This window comes from Dama dama, chromosome 19, assembly GCF_033118175.1.
Source record: "Dama dama isolate Ldn47 chromosome 19, ASM3311817v1, whole genome shotgun sequence".
Taxonomy (NCBI): Eukaryota; Metazoa; Chordata; class Mammalia; order Artiodactyla; family Cervidae; genus Dama; species Dama dama.
In genome coordinates, this window is record NC_083699.1 from 79,316,071 (window position 1) to 79,342,611 (window position 26,541).

At 40.4% G+C, this 26,541-nt stretch overlaps 1 protein-coding gene across 1 annotated transcript in view; it reads right to left on the reverse strand.

The window, feature by feature from the left end:
- The window catches only part of MRPL3 (mitochondrial ribosomal protein L3), a 51,884-nt gene extending 33,057 nt beyond the window's left edge, over nucleotides 1–18,827 (reverse strand). The window contains exons 1-5 of the mRNA XM_061167593.1: nucleotides 18,578–18,827; nucleotides 17,383–17,567; nucleotides 16,276–16,367; nucleotides 14,305–14,403; nucleotides 1,459–1,558 (exon numbers count right to left, since the gene is read on the reverse strand). Of these exons, the coding sequence (XP_061023576.1) occupies nucleotides 1,459–1,558; nucleotides 14,305–14,403; nucleotides 16,276–16,367; nucleotides 17,383–17,567; nucleotides 18,578–18,669 (568 nt within the window). The 5' untranslated portion in view covers nucleotides 18,670–18,827. The remainder of the gene's footprint in view (nucleotides 1–1,458; nucleotides 1,559–14,304; nucleotides 14,404–16,275; nucleotides 16,368–17,382; nucleotides 17,568–18,577) is intronic.
- Nucleotides 18,828–26,541: the final 7,714 nt, after the last annotated feature.

The following is a 26,541-nucleotide window of genomic DNA, read 5'->3' on the forward strand; positions in this document are numbered from 1 at the left end:
ATTAGAAACATCAACAATAAAATAATAAAAGTGCTCAATAAATGCATTCTAATGGACAGTACGGAGGCTGAAGCATGGGGCACATGGTGCTCGAGTGGTCAGCAAGCCACAGCCACTGATGTGCTCGTGCATTCAGAGGCCACCACGATACTGGGTGAAGCAGGCAACTCCTGTGACAGTATTGTTCCTGCTGGTAAATACATGAGATTCTTTGTTTTTTTCTTGTGAGTAACAATATATTAAGATATATTTCCCATTTCTAATAAGAAAAATAAAAATAAGAGAATGACTAAAAAAACGTAGGATATCAAAGGCTTTTCTTTTTTTCCTATTGGAGGTAAGTTATCCAAAAATAGGACTCAACATTAACATCACTCAGTAAGACTTCAAAAAAAAAAAAAAACTGCAACCAACATAGTAGACAATATAATCAAAAGCTAATTTGTGTTTGTTTTAAAACAAGGAGTAAAGTGCTGCAGGGTTTCAGAGGATAGGGTCCTTTAAGTAGGACCCAACGTGGATTTATATGGGCAGAGAAAAACCTTAAATTAAGAAAAAATAGAGAGATTGAAAATGATCAAATTTCTATGAGGCTGAATCACCTAAATTGATATTTGGCCATTTTTCATCCACAAAAAAAACCCAGTATCATACAGTTTGAGCTATAGCAAAAGTTAACGCAGACTTCATGTTTATACTAGTTAACTCCATTTACTTTACCTCAAAGATGAAAAATTTGCACTTAAAAAAAAAACCTTCAATTCTAGCTTTCATTAAGGTTGACTCTATCACCCCAATTAACAAGGCCTACTGCAACTGTATTCTACCTCAAGAAATTCAGTTTAGGTAGTAAAATATCAAATCTTAAAACATCCTTCTACAGTCCACTTCTCAAGAACCCAAGTTCAAGACATTAGGAAGCTTTTCTAAAGTTCAAAGACATCAAAATGCCATTAACTAATATAATCATATTGCCAAATGTGACTTTTTGATATTCCATGGAGTAGGTAAAATACTTTGGAATTTTTAAGTAAGAATCTTTACATCAAGGTGCCATGGTCAGTCACTTTTCTGTTTCTGGCTATATTTTCTTATTCTATCGCAGTGAGAAACTATTCCTCACTTAATAAAATACCAGCCTACAAACAGTGAACTTCACATTTTAAAAGTTCACTTACTTACTTGGAGAGGCTTTTCCAAATGTGAAACACTCTGTACATTAAAAACAAAAGCGTTCCTCCTCCTTTCATGGAAAACAAAGAGTTCTCTACAGTTCCTTCCACTTAAAAAAGAAAAAGACCTCTTTGTCCCTAGTGATTAAATCAGACACGGTTTTATATTTAAAAATAAATGTTTGGGACTTTGTATTGTGAACTCAGCTTTATTAAAAGGGCTGACATTAAACAAATCACATATTTGGGTATTTTTACCTCCCTCCTCTCCCCGATCTCAGATTACCTGGCTTAATAACAGCATTATCTGTTACATTAAACATTTTAACTTTCTGCTTTGGTGGCAATCCAAGTTCCTGGTAAAATTCCAATATAGATGTAGATTTCTAGAGGAAAAACAGCACATATAAACAACACATTAAATATGTGGAATTTAATGCATAGAAAATTTAATAAAAAGGTGGAATTTAATGCATAGAAATCTAAATTAAGTTACTAACAGCCCAGAAAACAAATCAGAGTGCACTCTGCTTCGCTAATGAACAAAGAGTACCGCATTCCCCTTATTTAAGGGAGGTGAGAGTTTCATCCATTGCACTCTTCCCTTCTCCTCCCCGCTTTGAGCTTATAATGTTGCTTCTCACTTCACTGAAAAAAGAAAACTGAGAGACCTTCCGCAAGCTTTTTTCACCAAGCTGATCAAACTGCCTGCATCAACCTTACACATTGTCATCCTCCCACCCCTCTCCAGGTGCCAAGAGGCACAAAGGGAGCTCTCAGAGAACACCAGTGCCAGGGCCTTAGCTTGGAGCCTGTAACTTCACTGGTCTGGGGGGCAGCCAGGCAGCAGTGTGTTTTCAGCATTCCCTATGTTTCTGATGTGAATCTGGGGCTGGGAACCACAATGACAGATGAACTGTCAATGCTCTCATAAAGCCAAATCCTCCACTGTGGACTAATTCTTAAGCCCTCTCACCATCAGTGGCTTTACTCCTGAAATCATCCCCATCACCTTCTGAATCAATAATTTCCCCCTTTCCACTGGAACTTTCCTATCAGCATACAAAGAATCACAATAACTCATATTAAAACAAAAACTTTTCTTCAGCCACAAACACTCCTCCCTTTCTCAGACCTACTTTCACCAAGGGCTTCTAGCCCCTGTGAAACATGCTGGTTAAAATCACCAGACACTGGTAAACGTGAGGAAAAATGGGCACAGGCAGTCACTCTCTCCTTGGAAGGCCTCCACTTGACTTCCAGCTACTACCCTCTGGTTTTTGGACAAGTTAATGACCCACTTCTCCAATATCCATCCCAAATTCTATTCTGAACTACAGATTCTTCTGCCCTACTGCCAAGGTAACATTTCACTTTGATATCATAGAACAACTCAAGTTCAACACATCTTAAACTTGAACTCAACATGTGCCCTACCCTATGAGGTCTGCTTACTTCTTCTGAGTCTCAACAGCAGCTCTGTACTTCTCTTTAGACCAAAAATTCTGTGGTCACCTACAACTCCTCTCTTTTGCACATCTCATGTCCATCAAACAGCCATTCCTGTAGCTTCTATTTAAACACACAGGCCACATCAACCACTTCTCACCCCCATCCCAGCCAGTTGTATATTGTCTGGATTATTTCAGTAGCCTCCTATTAGTTCTTCAACTTCCATAATCCTGACTGACTCCCTGGTCTATTTTCCATTCACAGGCTGGCACAATCCTAAATTCAAGCTACATCAATCTCCCCAATGGTGTGCATCTTATGCAGAATCAAGTCCTAAGTTCTAACACCACCTGCTCTCCCAACCTGCCCTGCCTCAGGGACAATGTGCTCCTTACCAGTCTAAGAACTCACTAAACAGCCACCTCAGGTCCTCCACACCTACTGGCCCTCTGCCTACAAGGCCATTCTGCCAGATTTGTTTTCCCCTTTCCTTTTCTTCTTCAAAGTCTTAAACTGCCTATCCTATTTACAGCTGTGGAAAATGTCTGCCTCACTATTTTAAAAAAGGGCAAGAAGGAAACATTTTCTATGCTTTTCCAGGATTTCAGTCTTCTCCCCCAGTAGGCTATGGATTCTATATGAATTCTATATGTTATGCAAATTTAACATGCCTGTTCTTTTAAGTTTGTACCACTTCTATCCACTGTAGACGGGAGATTTACTTTTTTTTAATTTAGGAGTACACTTTTGTTAAGGAAAATTTCAAACATATGCATGAATGCTGACATTCAGAGTCAATAATTATCAAAATTTGGCCCATTTGTTTCTATTTTTTCTTCCAGTTTTATTGAGACATAGCTGACATACCATACTGTGTAAGTTTAAGGTGTACAGAATAATGATTTGACTTACATACATCACAGAATGACTATCACAATGAGTTTAGTGACCATCCATCATCTCATGTAGATAAAAAATTAAAGGAAAACAAATTTTTTCTTTTTGATGAAAACTGTTAGAAGATTAGCTTACACATGTAATGCACCATAGCGTTAATTATATTTATCATATTGTACATTTTAACCCTGGTATTTATTTACCTTATAACTGAAAACTTGTATCTTTTGACCGACTTCATCCAATTCCCCTTCCCACTATCACCTGCCTCTGGTAACCACAAATCTGGAAACTTTTTCTATGAATTTGTTTGTTAAAGTATAATTGACCTATAACACTATTAGTTCCTGGTATAAAACAAAGTGATGCAATATTCCTATACATTACATAAGGATCAGTATGATAAGCCTAGTTACCATCTGTCACATACAAAGATATTACATAATTACTGACTGTCTTCCCCGCACTGTACATTTCATACCCATGACTCATTTATTTTGCAACTGGAAGTCTGTACCTCTTAACCTCCCTCACTTTATGTCTCTCCTCATGCCTCTGCCAGATTTTGGTATGATATGCTCCCCCATTTTATTCAGGTCTCCACCCAAATATCAATCTACCTTTCCTAATTATTTTACCTAAAATAGATGGCACCACTTTCTGTCTCTTGCAATATCCTGAACTCACTTTATTAATCTTCAAAGCACTTCCCTCCATCTGTCATAATATATATTTCTGAGTTGTTTCTTTTCTGTACAATAGCTTCTGACTCACACCCAACTGCACCAAAATGTACGCTTCCAGAGAGCAGACACTAATGGCTGTTCCATCCCGAGCTCCTGGTAGGTCCTGCTGTCTGCTCTTCCCTCCACTCTCACTTTTTTGTGTGTGCTATTGTGAATACTCTTGAATAGAAGATTTTATGGACAACTTATTTCCTTAACATAATGTCCTATCTTTTTAAATTAACACACTTGACATAGATTGCTGTAAGACTTACCCAAAAAGTTGTACCACTTTACACTTCCTGATGTGAAGAGCCTCTTTCATGAGAATATAATCAACAGTATTTATCTTCCTGCTGTTCCCTCTCCCTCAGCTTCCCCTCTGATCCAACACAAAGCACTTGCAAGGCCCTGATGAGCCACAGTACTCTATATATGCTTAGCTGTGCCTGCCTGTCCCAGTCTCTTGGTCCATAATCTCCTCCCACTATGTACTACTTTCTGTTAAATACATGCCCAGAAAAGCTTACTGCAAGTCTGTTAAATACATGTCCAGTCCCAGCTCCAGTGATAAGTCACTCTTATCTGAAGAACATGTATTTGAATATGCAGCAAACTTAAGGTACTTGCTAACTTCAGTTTGAAATATGAACTGTGCCCCTTTATAACTCACCATGTCACTGCCCTTAGGTGACATGAAATCGGGTGGCACTGGCCTGAGGGCAGAGAACTGTGGTTTCGGATCAGTCCCCACGCCACCCACCTCCCCAGCCTGAGAATCCCCCTGGAGCCCCACAGTGACACCACGTAACAAATACTGAGCAGTTCTGCTCTGGATGTCCACAGAAGACTGTTTTCTACCTCACAGGCCCCTCAGAAGCTGTCCTTTCTTCCAACAGTGATAATATACATTCATTCCTGTTACTCTCTATGGTTTCACTTCCCATATGCTGAAATCTAAGACTGATATTCAACATCACCAAGGACCCTGCTTTCCATCTTCAATCATACTCAATTCTTCTATGAAAGCAAACATCAAAGTTTTCATTTAAAAATATAGCTCCTTGAAAGAGAAATAAAAGGAATCCAGACAGGAAAGGAAGAAGTAAAACTATCGCTGTTGGCAGATGACATAATACTATATATGGAAAATTTTTTAAAAACTTTTAGAAAAAATGAATTCAGTAAAGAGGCAGCAAACAAAATTAATATATAGAAATCTGTTGTTTTTCTGTATACTAACAATGAACAGAAAGAGAAATTAAGAAAACAAATTCCATATGCAATTGTACCCAAAAAAACACAAAAAACTAGGAATAAATATATACTTGGACAACTAAAAGACACTGATGAAAGAAACTGAAGATGACACAAAGAAATGGAAAGATATACTGTGCTAATGGACTGAAAGAATACTGTTAAGATAATCATACTACCCCAGGAGCGGTGGCGCGCTGTGCAGTGCCAGAGCAGCCAAGAGAAGATACCCCACATCCGAGGTCAGGAGAGCCGGCCCAGAGGAGATACCCCACGTCCAAGGTAAGGAGCAAGGGCGGCACTTTGCTGGAGCAGCCATGAAGAGATACTCCACATCCAAGGTAAGAGAAACCCCAGTAAGACAGTAGGTGCTGAGAGAGGGCGTCAGAGGGCAGACAGACTGAAACCACAATCACAGAAAACTGGCCAATCTGATCACATGGACCACAGCCTTGTCTAACTCAATGAAACAAAGCCACTCCATGTAGGGCCATCCAAGATGGATGGGTCACAGTGGAGAATTCTGACAAAATGTGGTCCACTGGAGACGGGAATGGCAAACCACTTCAGTATTCTTGCCTTGAGAATACCATGAGCAGTATGAAAAGGCAAAAAGATAGGACACTGAAAGATGAACTCCCCAGGTCGGTAGGTGCCCAATATGCTACGGTGATCAGTGGAGAAAGAACTCCAGAAAGAATGAAGGGACGGAGCCAAAGCAAAAAGAACACCCAGTTGTGGATGGGACTGGTGATAGAAGCAAGGTCCAATGATGTAAAGAGCAATATTGTATAGGAACCTGGAATGTTAGGTCCATGAATTAAGGCAAATTGGAAGTGGTCAAACAGGAGATGGCAAGAGTGAAAGTCAACATTCTAGGAATCAGCAAACTAAAATGGACTGGAATAGGTGAATTTAACTCAGATGACCATTATATCCACTACCATGGGCAGGAATCCCTGAGAAGAAATGAAGTAGCCATCATAGTCAACAAGAGTCCGAAATGCAGTAGTTGGATGCAATCTCAAAATGACAGAATGATCTCTATTCGTTTCCAAGGCAAACCATTCAATATCATGGTAATCCAAGTCTATGCCCAACCAGCAATGATGAAGAAGCTGAAGTTGAAAGGTTCTATGAGGACCTACAAGACCTTTTAGAACTAACACCCAAAAAAGATGTCCTTTTCATTATAGGGGACTGGAATGCAAAAGTAGGAAGTCAAGAAACACCTGGAGTAACAGGCAAATTTGGCCTTGGAGTACAGAATGAAGCAGGGCAAAGGCTAACAGAGTTCTTCCAAGAGAACACACTGGTCATAGCAAACACCCTCTTCCAACAACATAAGAAAAGACTCTACACATGAACATCACCAGATGGCCAACACTGAAATTAGAGTCATTATATTCTTTCAGCCAAAGATGGAAAAGCTCTATACAGTCAGCAAAAACAAGATCAGGAGCTGACTGTGGCTCAGATCATGAGCTCCTTATTGCCAAATTCAGACTTAAATTGAAGAAAGTGGGGAAAAGCCCTAGACCATTCAGGTTATGACCTAAGTCAAATCCCTTATGACTCTAGAGTGGAAGTGAGAAATAGATTTAAGGGACTAGATCTGACAGAGTGCCTGATGAACTATGGACGGAGGTCCATGACATTGTACAGGAGACAGGAAGCAAGACCATCCCCAAGAAAAGGAACTGAAGAAAAGCAAAATGGCTGTCTGAGGAGGCCTTACAAATAGCTGTGACAAGAAGAGGAAGCGAAAAGCAAAGGAGAAAAGGAAAGATATATGCATTTGAATACAGAGTTCCAAAGAACAGCCAGGAGAGATAAGAAAGCCTTCCTCAGCAATCAGTGCAAAGAAATATAGGAAAACAATAGAATGGGAAAGACTAGAGATCTCTTCAAGAAAATTAGAGATACCAAGGGATCATTTCATGCAAAGATGGGCTCAATAAAAGAAATGGTAGGGGCCTAACAGAAGCAGAAGGTATTAAGAAGTGGCAAGAATACACAGAAGAACTGTACAAAAAAGATCTCCACTACCTGGATAATCACGATGGTGTGATCATTCACCTAGAGCCAGACATCCTGGAATGTGAAGTCAAATGGGCCATAGGAAGCATCACTACAAACAAAGCTAGAGGAGGTGATGGAATTCCAGTTGAGCTATTTCAAATCCTAAAATATGATGCTGTGAAAGTCCTGTACTCAATATGCCAGCAAATTTGGAAAACTCAGCAGTGGCCACCAGACTGGAAAAGGTCAGTTTTCATTTCAATCCCAAAGAAAGGCAATGCCAAAGAATGCTCAAACTATCGCACAATTGCACTCATCTCACACACTAGCAAAGTAATGCTCAAAATTCTCCAAGCCAGGCTTCAGCAATACGTGAACCATGAACTTCCAGATGTTCAAGCTGGTTTTAGAAAAGGCAGAGGAACCAGAGATCAAATTGCCAACATCCACTGGATCATTGAAAAAGCAAGAGAGTTCCAGAAAAACACCTATTTCTGCTTTATTGACTATGCCAAAGCTTTTGACTGTATGGATCACAATAAACTGTGGAAAATTCTGAAAGAGATGGGAATCCCAGACCACCTGACCTGCCTCTTGAGAAATCTGTATGCATGTCAGGAAGCAACAGGTAGAACTGGACATGGAACAACAGACTGGTTCCAAAGAGGAAAAGGAGTATGTCAAGGCTGTATATTGTCACCCTGCTTATTTAACTTATATGCAGAGTGCATCATGAGAAACGCTCGGCTGGAGGAAGCACAAGCTGGAATCAAGATTGCCAGGAGAAATATCAATAACCTCAGATATGCAGATGACACCACCCTTATGGCAGAAAGTGAAGAACTAAAGAGCCTCTTGATAAAAGTGAAAGAGGAGAGTGAAAAAGTTGGCTTAAAGCTCAACATTCAGAAAACTAAGATCAAGGCATCTGGTCCCATCATTTCATGGGAAATAGATGGGGAAACAATGGAAAAGTGAGAGAGTTTATTTTTGGGGGCTCCAAAATCACTGCAGATGGTGACTGCAGCCATGAAAATAAAAGATGCTTACTCCTTGGAAGGAAAGTTATGACCAACCTAGACAGCATATTAAAATGCAGAGACATTACTTTGCCAATAAAGGTCCGTCTAGTCAAAGCTATGGTTTTTCCAGTGGTCATGCATGGATGTGAGAGTTGAACTGTGAAAAAACCTGAGTGCCGAAGAATTGATGCTTTTCAACTGTGGTGTTGGAGAAGACTCTTAGGTGTCCCTTGAACTGCAAGGAGATCCAACCAGTCCATCCTAAAGGAGATCAGTCCTGGGTGTTCATGGAAGGACTGATGCTGAAGCTGAAGCTCCAATACTTTGGCCACCTCATACGAAGAGTTGACTCATTGGAAAAGACCCTGATGCTGGGAGGGATTACGGGCAGGAGGAGAAGGGGATGACAGAGGATGAGATGGCTGGATGGCATTACCGACTTGATGGGCATGAGTTTGAGTAAACTCCGGGAGTTGGTGATGGACAGGGAGGCCTGGTGTGCTGCAATTCATGGGGTTGCAAAGAGTAGGACACGAGTGAGCCACTGAACTGAACTGCACGCACACACACACACACACACACACACACACACACACACACACACAAAATGGAATATTACTCAGCCATGAAAAAAAGAAAATCTTGCCATTTGCAACAACATGTATGGGTCTAGAGGATATTATGTGAAGTGAAGTAAGTCAGATGGAGAAAGACAAATACCATATGATTTCACTTATATGCAGAATCTAAAAAACAAATGAATGGAAGATAACAAAACAGAAACAGACTAATAGATACAGAGAACAAACAGGTGGTTGCCAGACGGGAGGGGTTGGGGGGATGAATGAAATAGTGAGGGCAGTTAAGAGGTAAACTTCCAGTTACAAAATAAATGAGTGTTGAGGATGAAATGTATAGCACGGAGGACATAGTCAACAATATTGTAATAACTTTGAATGGCAACAGATGGTAACTATACTGATCATGGCAATCATTTTGTAATGCACAGAAATTCTGAATCAGTATGTTGTAGATCTGTAACTATAAGTGTTTTAGATCAATTTAACTTCAATAAAACATCTAAAAATGTGGATACTTAAAATTATTTCTGTGATGTATCAGATTCAGATTTATTAAATTTTAGAACAGAATTTCAATTTTATATTTGACCTTCACATATTCTACTTGGCAATTTAAAAAACATATTTTATTAATATCAGTTTTTAAGTATTCCAGGAGGCTAATGAGAAAAATCTTGTTTTTCAGTAATACAAAATGGACTAGACAAACATCCTGACTAAGTAACTCTAGACTGAGACATAAGGAGGAGAAAGGTAATACATACTTCCTGATTATCTTCCAATTTCACTAAAGTTAAATCATTTTTTCTTTTAAATAAAAATATCATAAAACTAATCAGGCATCTGTCCTGAGAAAAACCAAATGTTCAAGCTGAGCTGAAGTCAACAGTAGTGTTACAGAGGGTTTTTTCCCTAACTTCCAAATACATGATTTCAAAAGGCAATTTAAAGACTGAGAGCAGTGTCACACTTGGATAATCCCATCCACAAGGCTGCACTTTTTTTCCTCCCTCTTCAATTATCCTTCTCACAATGAAAATGCTTCTCTGCCCCAAATATGAATTGATTTAATCAACCTGTAAGGCCACTTAAACTTCTTTATTCAAAAACATTATGTACCACATCAGTTTTTATTTATAATATGGTACACAAATAGCAAAAGCCAAGTAGCTTAATTTCTTGGAGGCATAAATTCTTTACAGATTAAGAAAAATAACATTCTAGCCTTAGTAGAAATAAAACTGATTTAATCAACTCATTTTAAAATGCTAAACTATTTAATATTCATAGATCTCTCTCTCTCTCTCAGATCCTCTAAAATCAATGTACTTGCAGTTTCACTGAGGGTTACGATGTGCAAATGAAAGTCTGAAGTTTGTATACATTGATTTTCAAAAATCTGTCTTTCTGAACCAAAATGCTTTACTTCTAAAGAATTCTAGAACTTCATTTTCACATCCTATTCTGACAAAAGGTCATTCAAAGACAAACTTGTTTCTTAATATTGCAATACATGACCTCTAGACCTAGAAAATTAATATCTTGAAGAATAAATGGGCCTCTGAAGAACTTCCTATACCACAGTAGTGAATAGTTTAAAAAATTCATGTCAGTTATGTGTTTAAAATTCACTACAGTTTAAGAATCGGCATCCAAATCAGCATCCTGCTGTGCTATACATTCCCTGGTGAGATAAAATTTAAGGTATGAAGACCAGTCTCTAGTACAAAAGCAGAAATAAAAGTATTAACATTTCTCTGATAGTTTAGTTATTAAGATTTTATCAACAAGACTGTCTTCATCATTAAGGAAAATAAATAAATTGAGCTGGCAAGTAGGAGGGGAACTTTTGTTTTTTGTTAAAAACTAAAGTATTTGAGAATCAGTGTGAAACTTCTAGAACTGGGAAGGAATTCAGAGACCATCAAGTCCAATTGCTTGTTTTGGTGGGTAAGAAAATGGATGTTCTCAAAGGTGGCATGAAAGAGCTAATAGCAGCCACAGAAACAGAACTCAGCTCTTCTGATGCCATGCCCACTCATTTCCCACTATCTCACAGTCCTGAGGAGGTAATGTTCACAAATCTGCTACTACAGAATGGATTACCCCAACATGACACCTGATTTACAAATATGGAGGCTATAGAGCCAGAAACTTACAAAATTGGTAATGAAATAAAGATGACAGTGTTAGCCTTAACAAAAACACAGAAATATAATCAATTAGAAAACAGTGGTATCTAGCAAACTAAAGAATTGTTCATATGATTCACAGGAGGTCTGGCAAATATTTACACTTAAAAATTCAAACATTTGACATTTTTTTAAAAAGTTTCCAAAAATATCACATTGTACTTTTAACTACATTATCTGAACCCCATAATTATTAGTCAATAAACTGTCAAGAGTAGCAGATATTACTATGAAGTCTTAATGAAAAATAAGCTAACCATACTACCATAATATGCAAAAATAAGTCTTCTAATACTTATGAGATAGACCTATTAAACCATAGGACTTCAACCATTGCCAATTTACTGATCAGTATATCCCATGTGGCGCTAGTGGTAAAGTATCCGCCTGCCAATGCAAGAGACCTAAGAGATTCTACCCCTGGGTCCGGGAGATCTCATGGAGGAGTCATGACAACCCACGCCCAGTATTCTTGCCTGAGAATCTCCATGGACAGAGGACCTTGACGGGCTGTAGTCCATGGGGTCACAAACAGTCGAACACGACTGAAGTGACTTAGCACACATACCCCACTACCTACAGGACAGTTCCACCTGCTTTTTCTGTAAACTCTTTATATCTTTCCTCCAAAGCAATCCGTTCCTTGTCTCTGTCCCAGGTCACAGCATCAGCACTGACCTGCCGGGTCCTGTCCCACCAGCTCATCCTAACCTGGTTTTATAATGCTTGCCTCTCCCAAGTCCAAAGCAACTGCTCCAGGGCAAAAGACTTTTATGAACTCTCCTAGAGGGCTCACCCCTTAAATGTCCTCCCAGCACGGGGGATTTTCTAATTTAGTTAACCATGATAACAATATGACTACAGTTCAGTTCAGTCGCTCAGTCGTGTCCAACTCTTTGCAACCCCGTGGACTGCAGCACACCAGGCCTCCCTGTCCATCACCAACTCCTGAAGTTTACTCAAAGTCATGTTCATTGAGTTGGGATGCCATCCAACCACCTTATCTTCTGTCATCCCCTTCCCCTCCTGTCTTCAATCTTTCCCAGCATCAGAGTCTTTTCCAATGAGTTGGCTCTTTGCATCAGGTGGCCATATATTGTTGCTTCAGCTTTACCATCAGTCCTTCCAATGAGTATTCAGGGTTGATTTCCCTTAAGATTGACTGGTTTGATCTCCTTGCTGTCCAAGGGACTCTCAGGAGTCTTCTCCAGACCACAGTTTGAAGGCATCAATTCTTTGGTGCTCTGTCTTCTTTACGGTCCAGCTCTCACAACCGCATGTGACCATTGAAAAGACTATAGCCTTTATATACTAATCTTTGTCAGCACAGTAATGTTTTGGCTTTTCAGCACACTGCCTAGATTTGTCATAGCTCTCCCGCCAAGAAGCAAACATCTTCTGATTTGGCTGCAGTCACCATCCACAGTGATTTTAGAGCCCAAGAAGAGGAAATCTGTCACTACTTCCACTTTTTCCCCTTTTATTTACCATGAAGTAATGGGGCTGATGCCAAGATCTTAGTGTGTTTTTTCCCTAATGTTTAGTTTAAGCCTGCTCTTTCACTCTCCTCCTTCACCCTCATCAAGAGGCTCTTTAGTTCCTTTTCACTTTCTGCAATTAGAGTGGTACCATCTGCGTATCTGAGGTTGTTGGTGTTTCTCCTGCCTATCTTGATTCCAGCTTGTAACTCATCCAGTCCAGCATTTCTCATGCTGTGCTCAGTGTATGAGTTAAATAAACAAGATGACAGCAGACAGCCCTGTTGCACTCCTTTCTCAATCCTGAGCCAATCAGTTGTTCCATACAGGATTCTAACTGTTGCTCCTGACCCGCATACAGGTTTCTCAGGAGATAGGTAAGATGGTCTAGTATTCCCATCTCTTTAAGAGCTTTCCACAGTTTGTTATGATCCACACAGTCAAAGGCTTTAGCGAAGTTAATGAAACAGAGTAGATGTTTTTCTGGAATTCCCTTGCTTTCTCTATGATCCAGCAAACGTTAGCAATTTGATCTCTGGTTCCCCTGCCTTTTCTAAACCCAGCCTGGACATCTGGAAGTTCTTGGTTTGCATAATGCTAAAGCCTGGCATGCAAGATTTTAAGCATGACCTTACTAGCATGAGAGATGAGTGGAACTGTCAGATGGTTAGAACATTCTTTTTTACTTTAGTACTAAAGTACTAAACATGCTTTAGTCCCATCCCTTCTTGGGAATTGGGGTGAGGACTGACCTTTTCCAGTCCTGTGGCCACTGCTAGGTCTTCCAGATTTGCTGACATATTCAGTGCAACACTCTGATGGCATCATCCTTTAGGATTTTGAATAGCTCTACTGGAATTCCATTGCATCCACTAGCTTTATTCACAGCAGTGCTTCCTAAGGCCCACTTGACTTCACACTCCAGAATGCCTAGCTCTGGGTAACATGAACTAGTTATTCAGTTCTTAAGATCTTTTTTGTACAGTCCTTTTTTGTACAGTCTTTCTGTGTGTTCTTTCCATCTCTTCTTGATCTCTTCAGCATCTACTAGATCTCTACCACTTCTGTCCTTTATTGTGCCCATCTTTGGGTGAAATGTTCCCTTGGTATTTCCAATTTTCCAGAAGCGATCTCGTCTTTCTCCTTCTGTTGTTTTCCTCTATTTTTATACACTGTTCATTGAAGTAGGCCTTCTTGTCTCTCCTTGGCTTCTCTGTCTATGGAATTCTCCAGGCAAGAATATTGGAGTGGGTTGCCATTCCCTTATCCAGGGGATCTTCCCAATCCAGGGACTGAATCCAGGTCTCCCGGATCGCAGGCAGATTCTTTACCGTCTGAGCCATCAAGGAAGCCCCTCTATCAGACTGTCTTCCCCCAAATCCACAGTTTACCTACAGGACAAGTTTATGACTATGGGATAGTCTCAAAACTTAATTCAGAATTTCAAAGAATTCAGATCTAAAGCTAATGAAATGCAGTATTCTAGAAATGAAAATGCATCCTTACATGGAAACGTGACACAGTTTTTCCTCCTACAGTCAGGGCTGCCATTTTTCCATTATGATTTTCCTTTGGAGTATATTTTAGGACATGACAGTCTTGTACCTAGAAAACAAAAACACACACACAAAATCAATGTGCTGGAATACATGTTAATATTACATACCAGCCACATTGAGTCCCTAGGACAGTTAGGAATTCTCTAAAGTTTCTGATCTCATCATCCCTCTAAAACCAATCACAATCTAAAAAAACTATTAACCACAGTACACAACATGCATGAAACACAAATATAAAACAAAATGGAGTATTTACAAAGAAATTATGTGTATAACCACTACCCATATCAAAAATCCCCCAAACCTCTGTGTCTCTCCCCAATCCCCACCTCACACCCATTCCTCCCTGTCCTTTTTACCCCTTGGGCAGTGGTTCTTAAAGTGTGGTCCCTAGACAAGCAGCATCAGCATTACCTGGGAACTCAGGCCCCTGTGAGAACCCATTACAACAGAACCTGTGTTTTCTGAGCCTCCCAGGTGATTCTGAGGTACAGAAAAGTTTGAGATGCACTGCCCCTCAAATAAATAACCATCCCTCTTGACACTGTGATAATAATTCATTTAACTTTTCATTATAATTACTGCCTTTGAAAGCACTGCTTAATCCTATAGTTTAGAGCTATCTGTTGAAACTTCATGTAAGTCAGACCACATAGACTTCTCCAGATTTTCCTGCTTTTGCTCAAGATTCTATTGGTAAGGTTCACCCACACTGCTTTTTGCAGCTCCATTCTGTACATTTTCACTGCCACCCAGCACTTTATCATGTAAATATACCATGATTTCTTTATCCATTCTACCACGATGGAAACATGAGTTATTTCTATTTTCAGAGTATTAAGGGTAATGCTGCTATATCTCATCTGTTTGAGTTTTCTAGTAACACTCAGGAGTGAAACTGGAAGACCATAGGTTCACCTACCTCAACTTTCCCTAATGCTAAGCTATTTCCTGAAGTAGTTGTTCCAATTTACAATCCTACCCATCATTCCTTAAAGTTCCCAAAGTTCTGTAGAGTTCTAGAAACTATTGATATAATTCTTTCCTTGATCATTCGGAGTCAGTAAAAACTTATTAAGGGCTTGCAGGCCACCTATGCCGGACAGTACTGGAAGCACTTCCATGTATGGGCTCTCACTTTAATCTCCATCACTTGCCTAATCACTTGTCCAAGGCTTAACTCCAAAGATGAAGTGAGCAGTTCAAAGTGATCTGGAGAATGATGGTCTCAACTTACCAGTGATTTTTGTAATAATGATAAAGACAGCAACAGTTAATGCTGGATGGACATTGAACATTGTTTTAAATTTTAAGTGCCTGACATTTATCATCTTGTGCAAGCCTCACAGTAACCCTTTGGGGGAGGTCATTGTGATTTCTCTTGAAGAATAAAATCCTATCTTTTACAGATGAGACAGTGCTTCAAAAAACACAGCTAGGAAATGGCATAACCAAGATATGAGATATTCAGGTTCCAGGGACTACATTCTCAACCATTAACTTTATTTCAGATAACAAAATGCTGCTTCTCCAGGTAAGTGTTACACTCTGAGGTAGTAAAGAGATGAAAATTACAACTTGGAATTGAAAGAACTGCATAAATGAAAATAAGACGGGACTGAGACTTTTTTCTGACTGTGAGTTAAACTAGTAGATCTGTAAGAAATTAGGTTACACATTTTTTTTTTTTTTTATTGCTCCAGTTATCCCAACACCAGTATCAAGAAAGCCATCACTCAGGCATGAGTAAGAACATTCACTGACATCCTCAGAAGTAAACCTCTTTCACAGAATTTATGCTCCATTCTACCTCTTCTTCACATGTTTCAGTACACAAATATTGTTTATTGTGCAACAGGTTTGCACAAAAAGATAGCACACACAACAGATTTGCTATTATCTTCTATTTCTTTCTCACCTGAAGTAATGTGACCACATGCTTCTTACCATCTTTGGTCCATAAAGGCATCATGCCTAACTTCAGTGCAATAAGGCCCACTCTAGAGGAACCTGGCAATTAAAGACAAATCAGTATTCACACAGTTTTTTCCAACATTTGTCAACTTGATACTACAGGATTTCCTAAATTTTGGTTTCATATAAGAAGCAGGCAGATAACAAACATGCTGATATATCCATAGAGTAAAATACAACTGTTCCTTTCAGATATAAGTGCCTTCAACCATGCCTGACATAGTATTACTCAATAAACCTCTGTAAAATAAAAAATATAAGACAACTATACAAAATAAAGAAAACAGTTAAAGTGATATATTCTAGTATTTAGAATAGTGGTAATTAATAGAGGGCATGATGAATCCACCTTTATGCTTTGCTTTCCTAGTATCAATTCATATCCAACCTCATTAATCAGGAAATATCTACTACTCAAACTCTAAGAAGTTAGCTGAAGTTACAGAGATGACATAAGTGGTTTTGTCTCTAAAAAACGTTAGCATCAACCATGACACTCAGTCTGTTGTATAAATTGATGAAGTTGCTCCACTAAGATGTCTAGTCATTAAACAATTTGACAGCCACAATAACCCCCAATCAAAGACAACACCCTCAAGAGGAAAGGTCTTATGCTTTTTGGTCTGGCCACAGATGGATATAGCACTCTGTCTGGCACTAAGAGCTGATTCTGGGGTTATGCTTGGCAGGCATTGAGTGCTAGAACACCTCAAATGCAAATCTCTGAGTGATACATTTTAGTTCACCACACTCTTCCAGCTTTTCTTTTCTATTTTATTTTTTATCTGAAGAAAATAAGAAAACATTTGCAGAATGATTCTCTTTGCACCTACTATGCAATTTCTTGAGGAAGTTTTGATGATCATCAGATATTCACTAACAATAGACTAGGATGCTGGAAATATACTTGCAAACCAAACCACAATGAAACAGACTCAGTTATGTCATGAAAAACAGAAATGACAAATTTATCCAGAAGTCCCTATGACTTTAAATGTGCCAGTCAGACAGTAATCAGGCAATGAGAACACAACATACACAAAATAACCACCTGGTTCCCAAGGATGTATAGGCCACGGCTCATCTTTCAGAGGACAGAGTTTACTTGCTAATTGGGCTTTATTTTCATCAGAGACCAATTGCTTAACAAAGGAAACATTCTCTTCAGAAAGATGCTCATCCCACCAAGTACCACTCTTGCCATGGAGACTTCTAACCAAAACCCAGATGTCTGTTCTGTAAAAATAAAATTAGAGAACAAAGCACAATTCAAAAGTTTCCCCATTTAATGTACAGGAGGTTACATGAGCTGGAAAGTATAGTCAGGGCCTTAGGAAAAGGTTTGCATCCTGTTCCAGTTCTTTTCACTGACAGCCCTCATGAAAATAACGGGGCATATGTTAATGCATATCCTGGAGGAAAAGTTCTCCCTTTCTCCTCTGGGATAAACAGATTTCCAACAGGGTAGTCCTGTGTAGACAAAAGAAGTCACAGGCCCATTTGATCATGTACCTTAACAGTTTACATCCAGTGGCGGTGACAGAATGTGGGCTTACTGATATTTTTCTGATAAACTCACCTCTTATCTGTAATGACATGGCCTAGGCTCAGAATGGTGAAAAAACGGAGTGTGCAAATTCTAAAAATCCTTAAAAGACCTGAACTCTACTAGTTGGACACCCCAAGAAAGACTTTAGGGGACGGAGGTCAGGAAAGAGGTGTATAATTCTCGAGAGGAGGGTCAGAAAAGAAGTAAAGCTTTTTGAGGTCTATCTCTTTTGTAGACAGGAAGATATATCCAGGCTAGAGTCTCAATTCTGCACTTATTAGTTAAGTGACCTTGGGCAAAGCGCTTGTCTCTAAGACTCTTCATCTGTAAAACTGAATAATGATAGGACGGAATAATGGTGGTATCTGTAAAACGGATGATAACAGCTCTCATGAGGCTACATGAGCCAAGGCGCCTAATGTTTCTAACAGAACATTTATTACAGAGTAAACACTCACTAACTGGAAGATAGTATCATTGCTGTTGGTACTGCTTGCTGCCAGTCGCTGGCTCATCAGCATTAAAAGTAAAAAAAAAACTACCCCTTCAACCCTTCAAAGGGCACGTCCTTTGAGTAGTGATTCTTAACTCTTCAGGCCTGGACGGAGCTCCCTCCTACCCTGGGCCGGGCCAGGCCACAGTCCGTGACCGCGAGTGCAAGGATAATCCCCCACGCTCGTCTCTCCTCAGCACCCACCTGTTTCCCGAGCCCAGGGCAGTGCCCAGGCCACCCGTGCCGCGGTCCAACACCCGGGCGCCGGCCCAAGCCAGGAGCCTCCAACTGGGCATGGTGAGGCCGGGAGAACGCAGCCCCTTCACTCTCGGGCGCCCTGCCGCTCAGCTTGGCTTTCACGGCGCCCCAGCGACCGTATCCCAGTCCTGTGAACCGTCCAGAGCTGTCCCGCAGCTTCTCACACTGCCTTCCCGGACGAGAAAGAACTGCCGGAGCCTTTTCCGGTCCGCTCGCAAAGCGCGCCGGTGCCGGGATCGGCTCCAAGAACTAGAGTTCCGCCTCCGAAATAGTCCTAACTTTGGCTCTGAGTTGAGTGGGGAGGGTGGGATCTGGCTCTCCACGGGATGGAAAAAAAAACTGAATTTAAACTTTAGGAGAATGAGGCAAACTAGGGACAGGCTTCTTAAGGAAGCGAAGTCACTTCTAAGTAGAGCCCCTTGTGGGGCGGCTCATTGTACTAAGCAGCTCTTGATATTCTTATATTGGGTTATGTTCAAAACATCCCTGAATGAAGGTCGTTACTTTTATATTACAAATGAAGGAATACAGACAGTGTTGGTTCAAAACAGATGGAAGAATTGGTACTGAAACAGGACTGACATAGTGCTAGTAGAATATGGCCAAGTTGATATGGTATCACTTCCAGGGGTGGATCATAAAATGTATTTGCTAGTGTGTCTTGGGCTCTTGGACGGCTCTCTACGAGGGAAGCCAGCAGTCTTGTCCTGCAGGCACTCAAACATCCCTATGGAGGGGCCCATGTGAAGAGGAACCATCTTGCCAACTAGGAATTAACCACTTAGGAAGGGATTCCTCTGGTTCCAGGCAACATTTCCAATGACTGCAGTCATGAAAGACCGGGTCTGAACCACTCAGCCAAGAAACTCCTGGGTTCCTGACCAGGAGAAACTCCTGGAGAGAGTAAATGATTACTAAATTATTTTGTGCAAGCATTTATTCCTAATATATTTTCAGTACAAATAAACCCTTGTCCTGGGTTCGAGTCAGCCTAATCACCATGTGTGATCTTGAGTATTCATTCTATTACTTTGTTTCCTTCTTTATCAGATGAGTGCTTGTAGAAATTCAGAAATAAAAAGACTAAGCTATTTCAAGACCCTCTTTTATCTGAAATATGGCTATGCTGGCTTAAAAAGTCCAGGCCATGGTCAATTCCTGATAACTACTTGAACTGTTCTGTAACGATAAAAGAAAACAAAGAATGGTCTCAAAATCTTTGTTTGCTTATGCTAGCCTGGCTTCCCAGTTATTTGAGAACAGCCCTTTACTGAACAAGCATGTCTTGAGGTATGCTGTATGCAAGAAGCTGGGAATAAAAAGACTTGCCTACAACTGCCAATGGCTAGCATTTCTTGAGCATATAATATGGGGTGAGTATTGTGGAAGCCCTGGAAATCTCAGTCAGAGACTACCACGAGCACACTTGAATTCATGAGTTTAAGTTTCACTAGCTCCCTGCAGCGAGAGAGAGCATACACCTACAAATGAGTTGTAATATTTGGACTTACACTGGGTGGCATGAAGGAAACAGACTTCTTTTGAAATGGATACTATTCAGCAAAAGTTCAGCATTTGGGCATCACAGTAATTTTGTTGGAGGTAGGAAGGACAACGTGAAACTAGGGATAATGATGGTGAGGGAGCAGATCTGTTTTGAGGATAAGATGTTTTAGAGGAAAGAACTGTTTTGTAACTGGAGTGTGGCCTTGGGTGTGGTCTGTTAGAAGTATTTTGTTGACATTCCATTATAAATTAAACACAAGTCTGATTCCTAACAGAATTCATGTTCACTCTTCAGTGTATTTCCTCATTTGATCTTTATAATAACCCCATATGATAATACTATAATTATCTGCATTTTACAGTTTAGAAGATAAACACAGAGAGACTACATGACTTAAGTTTATTTGACTAGTTAGGGCCAAGATTTAAATCTCAGCAGTGTGATCACAGAGGCTGTGTTCCTAGCCATTCTGTTTCTTTGATTCTCTAAGACAAGTATGTTATTACCCTTGCATTGGAATTCCTATATTGCTGAGAGGAAAATTGGTAAGTAATCATATCACACATGGCAGTCTGTGAGGCCTGAGGAGGCAGCCAGTCAGTCTAACCTTTGCTTCTAGTGCCAAAACTCTCCTAGCCCATGATGGCAACCTTGAGTGAAGAAATCCTTAGCAGACAACATTGCTAAACCAAATCAAAGCAAAACATGCTCTGTCTGCTGTCACATATTTCCTGATTGATAGCTGCGTCTGGCAAGTATTAATTTCATCACTACAGTATACTGCTAATTGACAAGAACCAATCTAGTTCTTGAGGGACCTAGCCAGGGCTTCTCTAGGGCACTGATCTCCAGCTTCCCAGCATTTCTGACATCATCCTTCAGAGAGTACCATGGGCCCTTGGACCCTGATACCATTTTGCCTCTCTGGGACTTCAGTTTCTCACTGGAAAAAAAGATAACCCTGTTATCTTCTTTTAGCGCTTTGCTGTCGTTGTTCAGTCACTAAGTCATGTCTGACTCCTAGTGACTTAATGCCAGCCCCCTCTGTCCTCCACTATCTCCCAGAGTTTGCTTCAAGTCTATTGAGTTGGTGATGCTATCTAACCATCTTATCCTCTGCCACCCCTTCTCCTTTTGCCTTCAATCTTTCCCGACATTAGGGTCTTTTCCAATGAGTCGGCTCTACTGTTAGGTGGCCAAAGTACTGGAGCTTCAGCTTCAACATCAGTCCTTCCAGTCAATATACAGGGTTGATTTCCTTTAGGATTGACTGGTTGGATCCCCTTGTATTCTAAGGGACTCTCAGGAGTCTTCTCCAGCACTACAGTTCAGAAGCATTGGTTCTTTAGTGCTTACTCTTCCTTATGGTCCAACTCCCACATCTGTACATGACTACTGGAAAAACCATAGCTTTGACTATCCCAACCTTTGTTGGCAAAGTGATGTTTCTGTTTTTTTAATACACTGTTTAGGTTTGTCAAGCTTTCTTTCCAAGGAACAAGCATCTTTTAATTTCATGGCTACAGTCACTGTCTGCAGTTATTTTGGAGCCCAAGAAAAGAAAATCTGTCACTGCTTCCACTTTTTCCCTTTCTATCTGCCATGAAGTGATGGGACCATGTGCCATAAACTTAGTTTTTCTATTATTTTTTTTCATGTATAATTTTATTTTTTATTGTATAATAAATTTATTCATTTTAATTGGAGTCTAATTACTTTACAATATTATAGTAGTTTTGCCATACATTGACATGGATCAGCCACGGGTGTACATGTATTCCCCATCCTGAAGCCCCCCTCCCACCTCCCTCCCCATCTCATCCCTCTGGGTCATCCCAGTGCACCAGCCCCCAGCACCCTGTCTTATGCATCAAACCTGGACTGGTGATCCATTTCACATATGATAATATGCATGTTTCAATGCCATTCTCCCAAATCATCTCACCCTCACCCTCTCCCACAGAGTCCAAAAGACTGTTCTATACCTCTGTGTCTCTTTTGCTGTCTCGCATATAGGGTTATGGTTATCTAATTTCTAGTTTTATTAATTTTGAGTTTTAAACCAGCTTTTTCACTCTCCTCTTTCACCCTCATCAAGAGGCTCTTTAGTTCCTTTTCACTTTCTGCATTACAGTGGTATCATCTGTGTATCTGAGGTTGTTGATGTTTCTCCTGGCGATCTTAATTCTTGCTTGTGATTCATCCAGTCCAGCATTTCACATAGAAGTGAAATAATCAGCCTTGTCATATATGTTTCCCAATTTTGAACCATTCTGTTGTCCCACGTCCGGTTCTAACCATTGTTTCTTGACCTGCATACAGTTTTCTCAGGAGACGAGTAAGGGATCTGGTACTCCCATCTCTTTAAGAACTTTCCACAGTTTGTTGTGATCCACACAGTCAAAGGCTTTAGCATAGTCAGTGAAGTAAGTGTTTTTCTGAAATTCCCTTGCTTTCTCTGTGATCCAACTGATGTTGGCAATTTGACCTTTGGTTCCTCTACTGCTTCGAAACCCAGCTTGTACATCTGGAAGTTCTTGGTTCATGTAATGCTGAAGGCTAGCTTGAAGGATTTTGAGCATAACCTTGTTAGCATGTTAATTCAGTGCAAGTGTGTGATGGTTTGAACATTCTTTGGCATTACCTTTCTTTGGAGTTGGAATGAAAACTGGCATTTTCCAGTCCTGTGGCCCCTGCTGAGTTTTCCAAATTTGCTGCCATATTGAGTGCAGCACTTCCACAGCATGATCTTTCAGAATTTTAAATAGCTCATCTGGAATTCTGTTACTTCCACTGGCTTTGAGTGTAGTAATAATTCCTAAGGTCCACTGGACTTCACACTCCAGGATTTCTGGCTCTAAGTGAATGAGCACACCATCATGGTTATCCAGATCATAAAGGCTTTTGGGGTATACTTCTGTGTGTTCTTGCAACCTCTTCTTAATCTCTTCTTCTGGTTTAGGTCTTTACCATGTCTGTCCTTTATCGAGCCCATCTTTGCATGAAGTGTTCCCTTTTATCTCCAATTTTCTTGAAGAGATCTCTAGTCTTTCCCATTCTGTTGTTTTTCTCTATTTATTAGCATTGTTCATTGAAAAAAGCCTTCTTATCTCTCCTTACTATTCTCTGGAGCTCTGCATTCAGTTCAGCTATGTCTTTCCCTTTCTCTAAATCATCACAAACTTTTTGGCATAGAACAATTTCTCTTACTTTTTGCATGCTTTCTGTTGGTCAGGAATTCAGAAAGGGCATAGTGAGGACAATTTTTTTTCTGCTTCGTTATGTTTGGGAGCTCTGCTGAGATGATGGAAGACTGGGGGTAATGTCAGCTATGGGGCTGAAGTATTTTGAAGGTTTCTTCACTTCACGTCTGGTGTTTGATGCTACGTGTCAGTCAGGACCTCTACTAGGCTGTTCTCTGGAACATCTGTAGGTGGTCCTGTCATGTGGCTGCTTGGGGTTCCTCATAACATGAGCATTGGATCCCAAGAACAAGCATCCCAAGAGAACCAGATGTAATCTGTGTTACTTTTTATGACCTAACCTTAGAAATCACGTCACTACTTCACTTCAGACACATACTGGCCCAGATTTGAAGAAGATAGATCCATGCCTCAGTGTGAGCATTGAGTTGAATTGTTGAAGAGCACAAGAGATGGAAGACATGGTTACTGCCATCCTTAGAAAGCATTGTTTGCTCACAAACACTATGTGCATCCACGTGAAAGGATAGAATGGCACCTAGGCAATTGCAGGGATTGATCAATTGCTGGTCAATTGTTGATTGACCAATACCATGACAGGTGTCCTCTGTGAAAAAGCTTCAGATTATGTCTGACTACACATAATCTGGCTGGAAAAAGAGTAAGATTCATTCAAGATTTTCTCCTGCTTCCTAGGGCAACTTCTTGGTAAATATCTAGTGTTTCCTCTATTTGGGGAGAAGGCAATGGCACCCCACTCCAGTACTCTTGCCTGGAAAATCCCATGGATGGAGGAGCCTGAGAGGTTGCAGTCCATGGGGTCATGAAGAGTCGGATATGACTGAGTGACTTCACTTTCACTTTTCACTTTCATGCATTGGAGAAGGAAATGGCAACCCACTCCAGTGTCCTTGCCTGGAGAATCCCAGGGACGGGGGAGCCTGGTGGGCTGCTGTCTATGGGGTCGCACAGAGTCAGACACGACTGAAGCGACTTAGCAGCAGCAGCAGCAGCCTCTATTTGGAGAGACAAAGGCCAGTCTTGAGGGACTATGAGCATTCAGGAAGACTTGAATATGACTCAGCATGAACAGCACATTCTGGGATGCAAGAGGAGACTGACCATCGAACAGGTTGAGCTACTGACCCTTGAATGCCCACAGCCATGCCTGTGCCTCTTAGTGGCAAGGACTGTGCAGCAGAGGTGGATCCAGGAGGAGTGACTGGCTGCAGGGGTGGGGAGGACACTGCCAAGCTGCTCAGGGGTCAGGCAGTGACAGCATTTCCTACCTCTGTGGTATTTAGACTCCAACCAGGCCTAGCATGATTGTCATGGCAACTCGCCCGTCTGCACCGCTGAGCTGAGACAGGATTCTCTTAGTAACTGAGGAGCCCAGGAGATGATGCTTAAAATAATCTTTTATGCCCAGGCAGAAATGCCTTTGCAGTTTTGTTAACCATGAAGCATCGTGGGGCATGACTTTCACTCCCACTTTATTTCAAAATGGAACAAAATGGCTTTTTAAAGCAGGAATTTCCACTAAGAGCCAAATGCTGTCTTTGCTCTGCAAAACATACATCCTGCTGAAACCAACGAGCATCACACCCTAGTTTCTGAGAGGAGCTGCTGGTCACTATTATATAAATTACCTTCAAATAGGCCAGGCCATCTCTGGCTGATATCAATGGTCTTCATCTCATCTCTTTTCTATTTCCTATTGCAGTCCCAGCTAGTCTCTCAGTAGGGCAAATAGTTAGCTTGGCAAGAGTTTAACACTTTGGCTGTTTAGCCTGACAGTTTCTTGCATCTGATGCCCTCCTGCTCACACCACTTCTCCATTTTTCCTCATCTCCAAAGACTGCCTCCCCACTGAAGACTCCCTTATCATCACTAGCCCTGCCTGTTAATTCTTCTCTCTTAGCATTTTATGTATTACATTCTTATACAATATTATTCTCTTTTATTATAAGTAGTAAGTAGCCTTAAGTTTACAACCCATTGCAAACTTTCAAGGCAGGGTAATATATTTCCTCAGTTCTCCCAGAAATCTTACATGTATAATAAGAGCTCCAGGGGAGTTCCCTGGCAGTTCAGTCATTAAGACTCCATACTTTCACTGCCAAGGGTGCAGGTTCCATTCCTAGTTGGTGAACTAAGATCCTGCAAGCCACGTGGCACCTCGCCATATCATTAAAAAAGGAAAAAATATATATAATAAGAGCTCCAGAAACACTTGAAAATTTTAGTGGTGATGGTGGCACAACTTTGTGAATATACTAAAAACCACTGAGGTATACACTTTGAAAGGGAGGATTTGAACTTTGTGAGTTATGCCTCAGTAACAAATACTTGAATGTGATGTGAAAAATCAAAAGTAGTCAGAACCCAACAGAAGTAGACACAACTCCAGAACAATAGCTTGGGTGAAAGGGCCTGAACTTGGGTGACCAAATGACCAACAAAAGGAAAAGAGTCTGTCTTGCTCACCAACATGCTTCTTTTGTCTCCTCCACCAACATCAGGGGCAAAGGATTTGGTCTACTCATATAATACCTAGGAGCAGACTTGTTTTTACAAATGGGAAAGTCTGGGTTCAGATCCTGTGTCTCTACTATTTCCATGCACCTGGAGGAATTGCTTAGTTTCTTTGAGTTTCCATCTATAAAATCAGGAGAAAAAAAAAACCCCTCTAGAGGCAACAATACAGGGGAAATGATGCATGCAAAATGCTTAACACAGTAGTGGGCATATAGTAATAACCAAAAGAAAAAAGTCAACTACTCTTACTATTAATAATATTTACATTTACTTTCTGTTAGATACTGCAATAATAATGAAAAGTCTTGGCTTATCCTTTTCAAACTCTCTCATTAATATTTTCTTCATGAACAAATTCATCTTGATCCAATCAGACAAGATTCCTAACAGGTGTTAGATCTCTTTGTCCTTGATTTGCCTGTAGTGTCCTTTATCGCCATGTTTGCTGATCTCCTCCCAATACTACAGAAATACAACATATGAAAGGATAGTGTTTTCATTGTTTAAAAACATCACCATTATCATAGTCATCATCATTTTATTATTATCATCAGCAGCAGCACCACCACCATTATCAGCCTTATCACCATCATCACCACCTTCTTTATCATCTTTATTATAATCTCCACCATCTTCAACATCATCTTTATCATCATCATTAT